This window comes from Carassius gibelio, chromosome A15 (genome assembly GCF_023724105.1).
Source record: "Carassius gibelio isolate Cgi1373 ecotype wild population from Czech Republic chromosome A15, carGib1.2-hapl.c, whole genome shotgun sequence".
In the NCBI taxonomy this organism is placed as follows: Eukaryota; Metazoa; Chordata; class Actinopteri; order Cypriniformes; family Cyprinidae; genus Carassius; species Carassius gibelio.
The window spans coordinates 6,638,343-6,656,109 of NC_068385.1; the positions used below are offsets into that span (position 1 = coordinate 6,638,343).

At 33.9% G+C, this 17,767-nt stretch overlaps 1 protein-coding gene across 4 annotated transcripts in view; it reads left to right on the plus strand.

The window, feature by feature from the left end:
- LOC128029021 (protocadherin Fat 3-like) overlaps positions 1–17,767 on the plus strand; it is a 144,305-nt gene that overhangs the window by 74,695 nt on the left and 51,843 nt on the right. For 3 of the 4 annotated variants that reach the window (XM_052616463.1, XM_052616464.1, XM_052616465.1), the window contains exons 5-10: positions 6,223–6,284; positions 7,433–7,750; positions 8,609–8,822; positions 12,953–13,092; positions 15,716–15,991; positions 16,732–16,942. In XM_052616463.1, the coding sequence (XP_052472423.1) occupies positions 6,223–6,284; positions 7,433–7,750; positions 8,609–8,822; positions 12,953–13,092; positions 15,716–15,991; positions 16,732–16,942 (1,221 nt within the window). Of the gene's footprint in view, positions 1–6,222; positions 6,285–7,432; positions 7,751–8,608; positions 8,823–9,966; positions 10,036–12,952; positions 13,093–15,715; positions 15,992–16,731; positions 16,943–17,767 lie in introns of all 4 variants that reach the window. The other variant, XM_052616466.1, reaches the window with a different exon arrangement.

The window sequence follows — 17,767 nt, forward strand, 5'->3', positions numbered from 1 at the left end:
AAATAATATTTATAATAATAATAATAATTGTTGTAGTTTTGCTGTTAGGTTAACTAATAACATATAATATTTGCAAATGATTAAAATCATAATTTTTATTAGCATTGATATAATATAAGGAATCAACCGAAAATAACAACAATATAAAATATAAATAAAAAATTATAGCAACATTGTATAAAAACATTTTATTATTATCATCATTTCATTTCTTTCTTTTGCTATTGTATTTAATAATAATAATAATAATAATAATAATAATAATTATTATTATTATTATTATTATTATTTTCATAATCATCATCATCTTCATTGTTATATGTTGTTTTATTTTATTTTTATGTTGGTGGTGGTGATTTTTGTATTTTATATAATATTATATTAATAGTAATAAAAGGGTGCAAATCATAAAATGTATTTTAATAATTTGCATATTTCATCAATCCATCGATAAAAGAGCAGATTTTTTAATATTACAGTAAAAAAATAAGCAAGTCTTATTAAAGAATGCCCTTATTACATAGAATTATGAATTAAACTGAAGTAAGATCACATAATATTATTATTATTAAAGCCTACTCTTGCTGTCCCTCAACTCCTCTAGGGATTCACTGTATTCTGTGGCTCATGTACAGTGATTAATACATTTAGACAGTCTGGTTTGTACACAGCAATGGGAAATTGCACCATTTGAAGGCAGGTTTAGACTTATGTTCAGAGTCTGTTCTCCCTAGTGCATCTCCAAACAAAGACAGAACTGAACAGTTTACACACGCTCCCTGAACAACATGAGCAAAAATCTAGCATTCACCCCAAAGAACAGAGAGATGGACTGAACAGATGAATAGATGATAGAAGTACCATTTTAAATGCATAGATGATTGAATAGGTAAATATATATGACTAGATGGAGGAATTAAAGTTTGTGTGTAATGTAATGTCCAAAAATATTTCTTACCAGCCATGAAATGTCTTTTACATCATTTTTCTTTGTGAAAAAAAATAAAAGTTACAAAAATTTTTACAAAAAAATTTACAAATGTGTTGAATTTATTTTTTTTAATATAGCATTTCACACAGAATAATCGGGTGATTTTAAGTATCTGTAAAGATGATATTCTAAATGAAAAGCTGCTAAATTATTTATATAAATTTATAAATATATTGACATTTGATTACAGTGTATAAACATTTATGTAGTGTGTAAGTAATAAAAGCTTTTATATATTACAATATGTACAATATTTAAATTAATTAATCAGTTATACGATTTTTTCACATTTTGATTATATTATATATTTATTAATTATAATTTTAAATATCGCAATATTTTATAAATACATATATTTTATCTATATAATATTTGTTATTTATAATATAAAATACAATATAGGTATTTATATATGAAAGAAACGTTAAAAGCTGCTCTGCAGTCAGTGAAAAGACTCTCCGTGTAGACGAGGCGACAGCATGTAAGATCAGAGGAGAACTACACACAAACACTTCCGTCATTATTAACACATGAACGTCTTTCATTCACTTCCGTCAGGGCCAGACTGTCATTATGCAGCAGTTCCTAACTCACTCGTCAGTCACAGTCTGTTTGGACAGATGAATGGTTGTGTGGACCGACGGAGGGTCAAGAGTATTCAAAATGCTGCCAGCTTCTACAGTATAGCTCGTTTTCAGCTTGCAACTCTTGAAAAGGCTCGCTCTTTCTCTCTTCTGCTTGTCTCAGCAGTAATTTGCGTCTCTGTGAATCTCGTCTGCAGGTTTCACACATTCGTGTTTAGTCTCCTCCAACCCCGAGTTCTCCTCCTCGCCTTTCCTCCCCCTCCGTCTCATCCTCTCTCATCTCTCTCTTATCCCTTCCTAACACCTTCCTCTCCTCCCTGTCTCACTGTATCACCCTCCCATTCTCTCGTTCACAAGGCCTTAAGTGTCTTTTTGTCTCTTTCTTGGGTTCTTACTCTCCCATTCCATCCCCCTGCAACTTCTTAGCATCCTTCCGTCTTCCTCTCGTTCTGTGCTGTCTTCCTCCTCATTATGAAAGACTCTAAGAATAGCTCTCTCTCTCTTTCTGTCTGTGTCTGCCACGGCTCGATAATCACTGCATCTTCTACAGCATGTAAACAGCCTGTTTTCACTGTTCCTGAACCAGCGATGCGGCGCGCAGATCCGCATTCATCCTGCTCTCCGTGATTGCGATCGTTCTGATTATCCTCCATAATGGATCATTTGGAATAATAGACGACTCCCAGAGTTTTATCAAAAGCATTGTTCGTCATTTCTATGATCGCATTCATGGCCTGAGGAGCAGTAATAAGCCATATCTTTAAAGAACTCCTCTAGTGACGTTTCTTTATAAAGCTGCACGTTTTATCTATTATGTGTTGACAGAATTAGGCCACACTCGGAGTTAGTGTTAATGCATAATGTTTGCATTTTTATTACAAATTATTATGGATTTAAAGAAAAAATACAATTATTGTTAATACAAAAATTGGAAAACAGAAAGTTTTCTATTTCCATACATCTGTGAATGTTGTGTTTCAGTGGAATCAAGAACAAGTCAGTTTTTGCATTAGGCACATGATCAATGAAAATATTTAAATCGGTTCGTATTTTATTAATCAAAGATGAATAATTGATCAAAAGTGACAGTAAAGAGATTTATAATGTTATACATTTTTTATTAAATAAATACAGTATATATATATATATATATATATATATATATATATATATATATATATATATATATGTTTTAAATTTTCTATTCATCAAAGAATTCTGAAAAAAATTTATCATGGTTTCCACAAAAATATGAAACAGCACAGATGTTTTCAACATTGATAATAATCAGAAATGTTTCTTGAAGCAAATCAGTATATTGATTTCTGAAGGATCATCTGACACTGATGCTGAAAGTTCAGCTTTGTCATCACAGGAATACATTTTTAAATATATATTAAAATAGAAACATTTATTTAGAACTGTAATATTTCACAATATTTCAGTTTCAACTCTATTTTTAATCAAATAAATGCAGTCTTGGTGAAAAACAGGGACTTGTGCAAAAACAAATCTTTTGAATGTTAGTGTACATTTGATCACCTTGAAATAGTACATAGTTGTAAATATCTGTTCCTCTGATAACTTTTACTAAAATTTTTCATAGCCCTACAAGAAGACATTTTGAAAGTTTACAAATATTCGAATGTAAGTATTTGTATAAAATGTTTCATGCCTTAGAGTTTGCATTACTACTTCAAAAATGATTTTATATTTATATATTTATGCATTTTTTATATATTATATATATATATATATATATATATATATATTAATATTATTATTATTATTATTATTATTATTGTTATTTTTTTTATTATTATTATTATCATTTTTTTATTATTATTATTATTTTTAAGCCGACAAGCACATTGAATAACTGACAGAAGGTGTTTGCATGCAGGACAAAAGTGGGGCAAGTGGGGTAATATATTTTACATTTCTATCAATATATAATAATATATTAAAAATAAAACTAATCTAAATAAAAATGCACAATGTAATTAAACACAAAATCAAGTTTCAATCAAAGATATACACTTGAAACGACAAAAGAATCATGGATAATTACTTAATTTGTCTATGATTTCAGTCTCTCATTATATAAAAAAAATTGTGCTGGACATCAAGTCGATGAGCATTTTTGACATTTACATCAAAGACATCAAATGTTGATTTTAATAACCTTGTTCAATAAGTTGTCTATTAAAAATTAAACTGCGTAAGACTCTGCTAAAGTTTTTTAATTTACATGAACAGCCGATATAAATTATTGGATGTCATTTTGACATTTAGAAAAAGCATGCAATTTAAAAACCAGCATGACTGGCCTCTGCTGAGTTCTGCCACTCTCTCGTTTCTTTGTCTTTTTCAGACGGCTGTTGATTTATAGATGCAGTGTGATCTCAGCGTGTGTGTGGCCATTTTACGTTCCTTTGGTGCGCGTTTCGAATTTATGACGCCGACCCCGCCAATGAATCACAGACACTCATATTGGCCAATTCCCACTTGCAGCACAAAACACGCGCAACACTGGCACTTTCCAAAGGTTTTGATGTTATTTTTATCCACAATGAGTTTCTTGGGAAATCAAGGCCTCCCGTGTGAACTCTAACAACCGAGGAACACAAAGACAAATGCACCGTGAAATAAATGCATGTGGCCATCATAAAATAATCCCAAACTGAGATCCTACAGCTCATGCATTTTCTAAACGCAACGGATTACTGGCCTGTATAGGTATGCTGTTGTATACTGTTGCTGTTTTAGTTAATTGCTTGTAATCACTCATCACTCTAATTAATATGCTAATTCCAGTGAATGCAGCTGTTCTTTAGCGAAGCGCTCTCATTCTCACTGATTGGATGCTTATACAAAGACACCCTCATTAGCAAATCCATTGCTGTTAGTTAAAACTAGATGAAAGCGATAGATCGGACAAAAATGAAACTTGTACGAGTTTATTTCCTCTCTTGAGCACAAAAGAAGATATTTTGGAGAATATTGGTAACCAAACAGTTGATGGTAGCCATTGTATTATTATTTTTTTTTCTTATTGTGAAAGTCAATGGCTATCTTCAACTGTTTGGTCACTAACATTTTTCTATATATCTTCTACAGTAGTCAACAGAAGAAAGAAATGAGTAAATTTTGACATAATTAATTTGACTTTTTTTCCTGGCGAACTGTCCCTTTAAGAGAAAGTTTCAACTTTTGAAAATCTGTATCCGGGGGATTGTTTACGGCAGTTTTTTCTTTTGAGTACCCTATATCACAGAAGTCGCATAAAAAGCTTGCGTGGGTGTTCGGCGTCCCACGTTAGAGCTTTAATTTGTCAGTTTTTTTTCCCCTTATGCGGATTTACTTTCCCACACATGCGTGTCCAGATCTGTAGCTGTGTAACGAGCCTCTGGTTGCCATGAACATGAGATCTGAAGTCTGTAGACGTTAAGACCTCGCTTGCCCACTATGACCAGTAAACCCTATTCAGGTAGCAGCAATTATCTGATGGGGCCTCAAACAGACGGTGTGTGTGTGTGTGTACAGGCATGATGTCATCAGAAAACTTTTGTCTCTGGTCTTTTTGTTTGCCCCTACATCGCCGTCCTCTCCCGTTCTTTTAGTTTTCCCCTTCTGTTTTCTCTCTCTCTCTCAGTACTCTCTGTGACTGGATTCAACACTCTCTCTTTCTCTTCCTCCTCCTCACATGTCTCTTCATCTCTGATATGGGTCAGAGACGGGGCGCCCTGGGATGCGCCTGATCAGAAAGCATACTTAAAGGCCTGCAGCCACTTTGACTTGCTACAGAGAAAATACTGGCACTGTAGGAGCAAAACTCTAGGGCTACGAAAATAAAATAAATCATTTTATACATAATAAATAAAAATCTCTATAGCAAAAATGCATTATTGTAGCAATAATTAATGTATGTATTTGAATGTAAGTGTTCAACTTTAGTTGTATTTAACTTACATGTGCATGTGTATATACAGCCTATACATATATTTTCAAATATAATTTATTCCTTTGATCCAAGCTGTATTTTCAGCATCATTCCTCCAGTCTTCAGTGTCACATGATCTTCAAAAATCATTCTGATATGATGATTGCTGCTCAAGAATCATTTCTATTTCTACATTTATTGTGTACTGTATTTTTGCTTTATATTTTGATTAATTGATTTAGTGTTTTCATATGTATGTGTATATATGTGTGTGTGTGTGTGTGTGTGTGTGTGTGTGTGTGTGTGTGTGTGTGTGTATGTGCTTGTTTGTATATGTTTTTTTATTAATTAGATTAATTGTCTTCTTTCATGTGTTTCTATTAGTGCTTTTTAATATTGCACTGTAATCTGTAGTTGCATTCAAGAGAAATTACATTTTTGTCCGAGGTGTAGCATGAAGTCTGAATTGGATGTGATGAAATAAAGACCTTGTACCACAAAACAGTGGCAAGTAAACTACTAAGTTGCTCTATGCAGCTAGTCATTACTTTCAGTGATGTTCATCTCGAAATGAAGTAAATTTTATGACTTTAAGAATGTGAAAGGTAAATCACTGTCATTACTTGTAGTTAGAGACTACGAGTGGTTGGGTCAAAGCATATTTATAAAGCGCCTGCTAAAATGAGTGATTTTGTGTTTTGCAGGTCTGATTACCACAACCTCACGGAAACTGGATCGTGAACAACAGGCGGAGCACGTCCTGGAGGTGAGACACGCTCAAGCTAACCCACGTTCACACAAACACACATCCGGTGTGAGAGCTGCGATCCATGCTGATTTGTGCTCCCTCCAAATTGCAGATCAATTTTGTGTGAGACGGGGGAATTACGACAATTTGCACTTCGTATGAACGCAAGATTATCGACGTGTTCTGATTGAGTCACGTAGACGCCTGTTTGAAATTCATAATGCTTGCTCTGCGAGTCTGTTAGTGTAGGTTTAAGTGTGAAAGTGAATGATTGTGAGTGGGTGTTTTGTGTTTGTAATAAAACCGATTTGTCATGTTGATCTTTTGAGAACGAAATTGTCACTTACCCGTTCACCGTGTGATCCCTTGACACCCAACCATTACACAGACCAAACGCCCCTTTTATTTATTACAACCCCCTCTTTTTTCTAATTCATTGCTGCCTCTCTCTTTCTCTCAGACAGACACAGGCGTGGCGCAGAAGTCTGTGAAAGGAAATGAATAAAGTGAATTGAATTAATCGTTCTGTTGTTGCTACCAAGACGGATGGCACACCGTGACTTTTGTTTTTAATGATATTATTTAAATGTTCCACAGCAGTCTTCTGATTGGCCGGTGGCCACGTGCGGCCATGCCGATTGGTGGATGAGGGATGGCCAGGTTTGCTAATGAAAAAGAAAAACGAATCGAATGACAGAAACAGGAAATGAGAGATAAGCAGAACATGACTCATCATCACTCCATTGTTCAAAGAGAAAAATGATGTAGAAGATCAGATGCAAAGACAATCTTATTTCTCCTTTCCTGTCTGTCTATAATCGTTTTTACCATGATTAATAGTGTTTACTAAGGCAAGCATCACTTATGCTATTACACATGCTACAAGTTTGATCTGAACAGATCTGTAACTCGCCCCACAATTAAATTAAATATAATTAAAATATTTTTCGAGCAGCATATTAGCATATCAGAATGATTTCTGAAGGATCGTGTGTCACTGAAGACTGGAGTAATGATGCTGAAAATTCAGCTGCGCATCAAAGAAATAATTGCACTTTAAAATATTTTTACATACAAAACAGGTATTTTAAACGGTCATAATATTGCATAATTTGATGCGAAGGTGTGTTTTATCCTCATGTTGATTGCTGTGGTTTTGTGTCCAGGTGACTGTATCAGATGGTGGTCCTTCTCCCAGACACACTACAGTATGGGTGGTAATCCAAGTGTTGGATGTTAACGATAACAAACCAACGTTTCCAGAGAAGATGTACCAGGTCCGTTTACCCGAGCGCACCCGTAAACAGCGAGGCGCTCCGATATATCGGGTGTTCGCCTACGACCAAGACCTGGGCGCCAACGCTGAACTCTCCTACAGCATCGTTGATGGCAATGAGGATGGGAAATTTGTAATCGACGCAAAAACCGGTGTGGTTTCATCGCCCAAGAAACAGTTCACAGCTGGAACCTATGACATTCTTACCGTGAGTCACCTTTGACCCTTGAGTTTCTGAATGAAGCTAATTATGTTTGTGCATATAATTATAATAATTGCTATATTATGTGACTAAAAAAAAAAAAATAATAATAATAATAATAATAATAATAATAAAATAAAAAAGCAAAACAATTATAAATAATACAATTCAATTGAAAATAAGAACATAAAAAAATAATAAATTAAAACGAAAAAATATAAAATTTTATAATAAAATAAAATGAATGATAAATAAGAAAATTATAAAAGAAAATAGAAGAAAATAAGTTAATAAAAAAAATTAAATAATAAAAAACTAATAAAATGATATATAGAAATAGAATAATAGAATAAAATTAATAAAATGTAAATTTTTTTTTTTTTTAAATCTTATAAAAAAATCAATTAAATTAAATTATGCTAAGCTTGATAGACCATCTTGGCCATGCTATTTAGAGCTGTTAGACCACTCTGGTAATGCACCAAACTTACGTGACTTGCCCATAAACCAGCTGGACCACCTGAAAATGGTATGATCTATTTATTTATTTATTTATTTTTTCCCACCTAACTGGAATTATATAAACCATCTATATGAGATACAAGGATAAGAAATAGTCTCAGAAGTGTGAACTCAAAGAGAATCATTTCCAGGTCTTGTAAAACTCTCAACACATAGCAGCTCAATTCTCTCAATGAGGGAGTTGACATTTTAAAATATTTTTTCTTGTAAAAGGTTTGTTTTCTTTTGTTTGTATTTCGCTCAAAGGTCACTACTAGATGCATTCTTCCATTTCAGTTCAGCCCTTTTAATGTTCACTTGCCTGGTATTTTTGTCTGACGTGTGTTTAACCTCTGAGCGCAGGTGAAGGCTGTGGATAATGGGCGTCCTCAGCGCTGGACGACGGCTCGTTTGCACATCGAGTGGATCCGCCGTCCTCCTCCCAGCCCTGTTCCTCTCGCCTTCGACGAGCAGCTTTACAATTTCACCATCATGGAAACCGACAAAGTGGCGGACATCGTCGGCGTGGTGTCCGCCCAACAGCAAGGCTCCGCCTCCTTGTGGTTTGACATCACAGGTGAGCGATTGGATGGGTTACATTAATGTGATGATCTATGCTATGTGGAATTGATACAATAGAGCTTTTTTAGCATTTAGAGTTGGGTTGGGGTTTATTGTAACTAAAAACTAAAATTACTTCAAAATTTTAAAACTAAATTTTAAATGGTGTGGGGTTTTTATAGAAATAATTGTACTTTATATATGATAAAATCTTTAAATATATGTATTTTTGATTCTTATACCTAGTCCTAAGAGGTTAGGATCACAGTTAGGTAAAGATTAATTAGGCCAGATATTTTCATCTGGTTTAGAGCTGGTGGAATGTTTGTGATTCACTGCATGATTTGTGTTGTATTGCTATCTTTGCCATTCCACGGTCACCATGGCGATTGCTTTCCGCTGTCTGTATCTATGGTGATATAAGGTTTGTATACACACAAACAAATAACTAATACACTGAATATTACATTATATTATGATTATATTAAATATATATATTATATTTGAAAATCTGGAATCTGAGGGTGCTCAGAAAAAAAATCTAAATACTGAGAAAATCATCTTTAAAGTTGTCCAGATGAATTCTTAGCAATGCATATTACTAATCAAAAATTCAGTTTTGATATATTTACAGTAGATCATTTACAAAATTTCTTCTTGGAACATTTGGAACTTTAGAACTTTACTTAATATCCTAATGATTGTTGGCATAAAAGAAAAATCGATAAATAACTTGTACATTTCTTTATTATATTATATTATATTATATTATATTATATTATATTATATTATATTATATTATATTATATTATATTATATTATATTTATTATATTATATTATAATATGCTCATTGAGCTGCTGTGTGTGTGTGTGTGTGTGTTGGTCTGGGGGGCAGGGGGAGAGTCCGGGTGCAGCATGCTTGCGGTTTGGTGTTCAGATACCTTCTGTTTGCTTCGGCAGCACCTGCTCTGCACTCTTTCTCTGCTCTGCCTCTCTTTTTTCCTCTTCTTCTTCTCATTCTTGTTCTCTTCACTGCCCTCTTTCTCTCCTTTCTCTTATTTCTTTTATCCTTTGACTCCTCATTCTTTACTTCTGTTGTTCTATCTCTTCTCCCCCTTCTCTTCCTCTCTCTGTTTTTCTAAATGCTTCGTATGGGAAGGTCCACGCTCTTTCCGTGAGATGTTCTATGTACTCCAGACCGCTTGTGGCAGGAACTGTTCTACAGAAGGTATCTTTACCAGTTCAGCCGAACTCTTTTCCTCTTTTCTTTCTCTTAACTCTGTCTTTCTTTCGGTTGTTTTGGTGTTGTGATCTCTTCTTCTGTCTTCAGCTATGTCTGCCAGTCTTTTTTTCTCTCCGCGTGTCCAGGGCTCAACAATAAAGGATTTCTTTCAGCCTGCCAATTTTTATTATTTCCCGACCACACATTATTTTTGTTTTGGTTTTTTATTATTTTTTATTATATTTTTATTATAAACATGTATTCTGGAAAATAAGGTTCTTATAGCAACATTCCAATTTTAATTGAAAAATGGATATAACATTCAAACATTAAGTAAACCGTCAGTAATAATGAGAACAAAAAAGCATATTATGGGCAACAGCACAAATAAATACAATAGAACAGTGATACAAACTAATAAACAGTGCTTTGAGTTTCTATCACTATATTCAGGAAAGATACTACTGAAATCCAATAATACAATGTAAAATAACATAGTATAGTCTTCACTGTAAAAATTAAATATAAATTAAAGCTACAAAAGTTATTCAGTTAAGAGAAGTGAGTGAGTTAATTTTTTTTTTCAATTTGTTGTTTAATTTTCTCATTGAGGACATGAATAGCAGCAGATTTATTAGGCAGCTGTCACTTTAAGAGCAACTGCATGGATTCAATACACTGATACACATGCGGGCTTTCTCAGGATCTTTAGTTTCACTTCAGACAGAACCGACAAAAATGATGATCTTAAATGAATTCTGTGTGCATCTGTCCATTAAAGCAGGACAAAACCGCGAAAGAGAACTCGATTCACTATTCGCTCGCTGAGTGAGATACACTCGCGCAGAAACTGTTTTCGGTCGCACCTCATTGAGCTTTAATGGACGAAAACCGACAAAAATATGTCCAAATTCCAGTCTTGGAGAATTCTCTTTTGTGTCTTTAATGGTTTTAAATCACTTGCATGTTTACAATGGTGAAATAATGCTTTAAAACACGTAGAAATTATAAACATATTGACAATTTCATCAACTTTCCTGAGCATCTTTCATTCTGGCACTGGGTAATAGTGCAGTCCTTATTGTCCAGCCCTGATTTCTGTCTCTCTCTCTACCTGTCTCTAATTGTGTGTACGGTCTGTCTTTCTCTCTGCATGTTCTCTCTTCATGTGATTCTGTTTGTCTCTTTCTTCTCCTGTCTTTCTCTCTGTATTTATAAAAGTTCAGCAGAACTGATCTCGCTCTTTTGCCGTTTAACCATCAGCTAGCTCTGCTTTCCCATCATCCTTTGGTATTGTGTTGTGTTGCTTAATCTTGATTGGTTGGGATGTGAATCTGAGGACGTGTTTTTTGATACAAATGTGCGTTTTAAATGTGTTTGATATATTGCTGTATGCATGTGTGTGTGCGCTTAGCATTTTTTGTCCAGTGGTGATAATGGTCTAACTGGTGCTTCCGTCCATATGTGTGTCTGTGTGAGTTTGTGTATTGTTTATGAGGTACCTAAAACCCTTCTGGTGGTCGTTGACCCAACCGTATCATCTGCCACCTGATTAAATGCTTCATTAAACAGCCAATCGAGTGTGCATAAAGGTCAGGGGTCCACCTAGAGTTAGCTTGCCAGGCGAGAGAACGCTCAGTGTGGAAAACAAGGGTGTATGGTGATGAATGAAAGGGTGTGTAAGTGTGTGTAAGTGTATGTCTCCACCAGGTGTTACAGCAACAGGCGGCATGATATGATTAATGTGCCCTGGGTAGAACGAGTGTGAAGAGGGAACATAACACTCTGCCAAAACACACTTTCACCTCTGTTCACATGCATAGGGGTTCGAACACACTCATGCAACATCCTGAGTTATGTCTAAAAGCAACAATTCACCTGTAAATGACAGGTCTGTCACCATTTGCTCACCCTTATGTCATTATAAAACTATAGCCCTGACTTTTTTTCTGTCATAGGTGTTAGTCAGAATGGTGACAATGGAAGCAAATAGCAAAAAAAAGTGTTTTACAAATATTTTTAATTTTCAAATGTTATGTTTTTAATGGACATGAATTATGATTGTTATTTTAGGTGGTGCAAGAAAATGGCAATTGTAATCTTAATATAGGGGGAATTTAATTTGATTCTAAATATCAGCCAGTAATTAAAAAATATAATAATAATAAAATTATACATATAAACTACTTTTATTGTGCATTTTGGAGCTCGACGCCCTCTGGTTTAGTCTGTTGTGTGAATAAGATCAGCATGAATGTTTTTTTTTGTGTTCCTTGGAAAAAATGTTTGGCTCAATGTGAGGATGAGGAAATAATTACAGATATCTCATTTTAGTGTGAGCTATAACTCTAGCAGTTGAGTTTCGCTGTGCGATGATAGTTGTTTCTTCAATCTAAATGTGTGGTTTGCCTTTCTGTAGCTGCTGTTTAATAGTCTATACGCAGCGGAGTGTTTTTGTGTGTATGTGGGTGATGTGTTTGTCAGACTGTGTTTGTGTAGGTTGTATAGAAATATAAAGACAGTCTTAGAAAATGGATAAATCATCTTTTTGTATCACTTTAGAGTGGCGTGCACACATATATGCGTGGATGTCTGCATATATTGTGTGAATGTTTTGCATATGTAGGATGTTTGAGTTATGTATCTGGCATACAGTATGTAGAGTGTGTGTATTTTAAATGTGTGTGCTTTACTCATGGGATGTGTGTTGTGTGGGTGTAATGAGGAAATCCCATCCTACTTATGTTTCGCCCTTCAAAACCCTGTATCGCCCCCATCTGGTGAACATGAGTATTACAGTGGTGTGAGATTGAATGCGTGTGTGTGATATGTCTGTATATATGTGTGTGTGTTTGAGAGAGAGATGTTTCCATAATGTAGAGAGAGTTCTTGTGTGTAATGATGTTTTCTGTTTTCACGCAAGGCGGTGATGTGGACAGTATGTTTGACGTTGAGAAAGGCGTCGGCACTATCGTCATCGCTAAACCTCTGGACGCCGAACAGCGCTCGTTTTACAACCTCACTGTGGAGGTCACAGATGGGACTAATATAGCATACACTCAGGTAAACACACTCTCACCAACACAAACAAACTTAAGACACTCGGAAAGCTCTGCTCCAAAAACATGATACTAATAAACGCATGTAGATTTAAGATTTGATATTAATATAAATAGTAATTATAATTTATTTTGTTTCTTAATATTACATATTAATCTTATATATTAGTATAATCAGTTTTATGTATAATTAATATTTTTTTTTATTTTTATTAATTTATAATCAGCTTTCCTCCAATCATGCACCATTATATATTCATATTACTTTATATTATTATTATCATCAGCATATCTATCCACAAGTATGCTAATATATTATATTAATATTATATATTAATACAATTTATTTATATGTAATTGTTTTTAATGTATTTAAATTGTTTATAATAATTCATAGTAATAATAAAAATCGTTCTGTACGCAATTATTTTTATTATTACTATATATTAAGTAAATTAATTAATACTAAATTATAATAAAATTAATACTGACTCATATTAACAAAAATAATTTATGTATATATATATATATATATATATATATATATATAAATTATTTTTGTTAATATGAGTCCGTATTAGATAGATTTTAGATTAAATTCTTTATTTTATAGAAAATATATATTAATATTTTAGTTTTAATAATATTAATATATCTATATTAATTTGTGTATAATCTGCATTTCTCTCCACTTAATATTTTTTGATGTCGTATACCTTTTTTTTTATTATTATTAATTATTTGGGAAAAAAATGCTTTTCTTCCTTAGAATATGGCCAGACATGATCTTAAAAGGCAGCATAATGTTGTTGTTGGTTTTTTTTTTCATATCTTTTGGAGCAGCTCTTTTTGTCTTTTACACACTTTTGATTCTTAAAAGTGTCTAGGAGGGAAGTTCACTAGGTTTCGGAACTGACAGGCAGACAGGCTGTTTAGTCGATGATTGATGCTGATGTTTGATGCTGAGGGTTTGATTGATAATGTCTGTCATCGTTCAGATTACATATCCCTGATGTCAAGGTCCCATCGGATTGATAGCTCCGTTTCCATGGATACCAGCCTTTTTCAGTGAAATGTGTCCGTGAAGGTCAGAGTTTAAAGGACACAATCCATCCTGAAAGAAAAAAATGTGGGATAGCGAGGAAAAGGGAATGATTGATCTGTGTAGCAGAAGCTGCTGGGGTGTTTGGGAGGAGGGGGACAGGAAGTGCTGTCACATTTATTCAGTTAATTCACTCACTATGTACACAGAGCAAATTAACATATGCACACGCATGCACAAGAACATAAACACAAAAGATAACTCACTCAAATTCAGTCGATTGCATATTAAGCAGCACTTTGCATACACACACACACACACTGTTCCATGTAAATGCACTCCTTTAAAAATACAAAGTACAAATACACACGTGAACAAAGAGCGCTGGATGGAGGGTCAGAGAAGGGAAAAATGGAAAAAAGATGCTGAAAGTGATTGGATTCCTCTCTAAGACTTGTTCTCTGTTTAGAAAGCACCATCTTTCCCACACTTTCATACACAAATGTACATTCATTCAGAGTCTGTGATGTACACACACAGATGGAGCTCAGCGTGTCTCCGTAAGGGCGAGTGTGAGATGTAAGTGCACGTCTGTTATTACTTTATAATTAGATCAGCCGGTGTGGTTGGATCTCACACACTCGCAGACACTCTCAGTTGTGTGTGCTCCTCTGACCATTGTGACTATTAATACAAGTTATCGACAACGAGTATTTGCATCAGCCCATTCGTTTGCGTTTTCTGCATTTAATCAACTTTGATTTGTTTCGTACACTCATGGTGCGTGCACGTTGTGTGATTTTCTTTCCAGTTTTGTCAGTATTGATTAGAGAACTTCACTTAGTCTCACAGTAATAAAAAAAATCCTGAAATGTAGAAAATCTGTAAACACATCTGCTTTGTTACTTATATGTGATCAAAGTTACTAATATCATATACAGTGCTTGAATTTCATCAGTACAGATGATTTTTAGACATTTCTAGCCTGCTTTTTCCACTTAAGATTATTTATTTTGACAAAAACAACATGAAACAACATTTGCGACGTGGCATTTTCAAGTGAAGGATTTTAATTTAATGCATTTTTTTTAGAACTTTTACTGGTGAATCATTCAAAGTTGGACCATGAATGTGTACTTTTAGTATTATTTCTATGCTATTGTAGTATATGTTCATATTTTAAATGAGCTTTTATATATTTTTTAGACTCATTTTGTTTTTGTTTTTTGTCAGTTTTATTAGTTTTTTTATTCTAATTAAAGTGAAAACCCTTAAATAATTTAAGTATTTGGTATTTTATATAACTTAAACTTTGAGCATTTTTGTGTGTTGCCCAGGCAAAAATTTTTCATCTAATATTTGCATTTTATTTTATTTCAACTTTATTCCAATTAACAAAAAAATTATATATATATATATATATATATATATATATATATATATATATATATATATATATATATATATATATATATATATATATATTTATATGGATCATATATATATATAGTTACTACTTACAACACTTTCACTTAAAGTAAATTTCATGTTGACCTCCTGTATGTTTTGTTTGTTTTTTTCACAGGTCCACATTTCAGTTCTGGACAACAACGACAACGCCCCTGTTTTTTCCCAGCCTACCTATGACATCACAATCACAGAAGACACGCCCCCAGATACTGAGGTGGTTCAGGTGTTGGCGTCTGACCGTGACGAGCGTCACCGTTTGACCTTTAGCCTCCAGAGCAGCGTTGACCCCAGCAGCATGCAGCTCTTCAGGATCGACCCAAACAGTGGAATCATCTACACGGCTCGCAGACTGGACCACGAGAGCCGGACACAGCACATCCTCACCATCATGGTAATTCAGCTTTTTATGAAAATACCACATAACCAAAATACCACAACAGCCATATACTAATGCACTACATCTCTTAAGAATTGCAGAGTAGTGCTTTGACAACCATTATTTTGACTTGGGTTTTGTTTTATTTATTTTTTTATTAAAACTTGGACCAGTAAGGCTCATAGATCAGGAAATTGTATATATATTTTTTTACCAACATAAAATTATATTCTTGTATTTTTGAGAGAACAATGTGACTCTCGTTGGATAGATAAAACAGTAGAGGTATCATTTGATTAGTGTTGATGGTATAGCGTCCCTCCTGTCTCTCTTTCACACTCTCCATGCTTGAGTGCAGGTACTGTATGACAGGAACAGGAGATTGCTCCTTGTGCTTTTGCAGCCGTCACTAGTTTAATGTCGTCTGTACCTGAGTCATTTCTCCACTGTGATCTAATTATTGATCTGATCTGTATCACTCCTGGTTTCCGCTCTCCCCTGACGAGGGTGAGAGACAGTGAGTGTCATATCTAATAAGCACATGGATATTCCTGCTGCCTGCAAACAGATGAAATTTGTTATTATAATCCGGAGAGAGATGTTATCCACTCCGTTTGGCAGTGAGCGAGTTTGTTTTGTGTGTGTCTTGCTGTTTCCTTGTGTTGGATATTGCTGTCTTTCTCAGACAGGGAATCATTTTTCCCTACTGCTCTCTTTATTTCACTCTGTCTTTCTTAACTTTCCTTCGATATTAGGTGAAGGATCAAGAGTTCCCGTACAGACGTAGTCTTGCTCGTGTCCTGATTGGTGTAGAGGATGTGAATGACCACGCCCCTCTTTTTACCATGGTGATGTATAATGGACAGGTGTATGAATCAGCGGCACTGGGATCGGCTGTTCTCACTGTGACTGCACTCGATAAAGACAAGGGCCAAAATGCACAAATCACTTACAGCATCGACTCAGGTATGCATGTACTTACATACACTACCTGTCAAAGTTTGGACAAACTTTTATATAATTTCTCATGGTCTTTACTTTACTTTTGGATAAATAGATTTTAGATCCATTAGATCCATTTTGGATTTTGTTACATAGGACATTAACAATGATTTTTTTTATTTTATTTTATTTTATCTTATTTTTTATTTTTTTGCATCCACATAGATAAATATTTCTTAATATTTAATTTCTTTACCAGCTGAATTATTTTTTTTTTTTGTATTTTGTTTCATTTTGTTTAATTTGTTTTAGACCATATAGTGAAGAAAAAGCAGCTAGAAAGCAAGCATGCACAATTTTTTTTTTTAAGAATCTGATTTTTTATTTTTTTTTACATTTTGTTTATAGTTTTTTTTTTTTCAGAATTTAAAAGATTTTATATTATTATTATTATTATAAAATGAGGAAAATTATGAAAAGTAGATTTTTGACCATTTTATCTACACACATAATTTCAAACACGCATGCCATATAATGCACTATGGCACCTGTGTTCTTGTATACAATAACATGCAAGCTAATACAGTTTATTTGTAAGATCGGTAACACTCTAGTTGCTTATTAGCATGCCTATTATTAACATATTGGCTGTTTATTAGTGCTTATAAAATACTTATAATGCATGACATGCATGATCCTACCCAATACCCTAAACTTAACATCTATCTTATAAACTATTAATGAGCAGCAAATTAGGAGTTAATTGAGGCAAAAGTCATAGTTAATGATTAGTTAATAGTGAGAATTGAGCCTTAAAATAAAGTATGACCGTAAGATCTTATTTTTCTT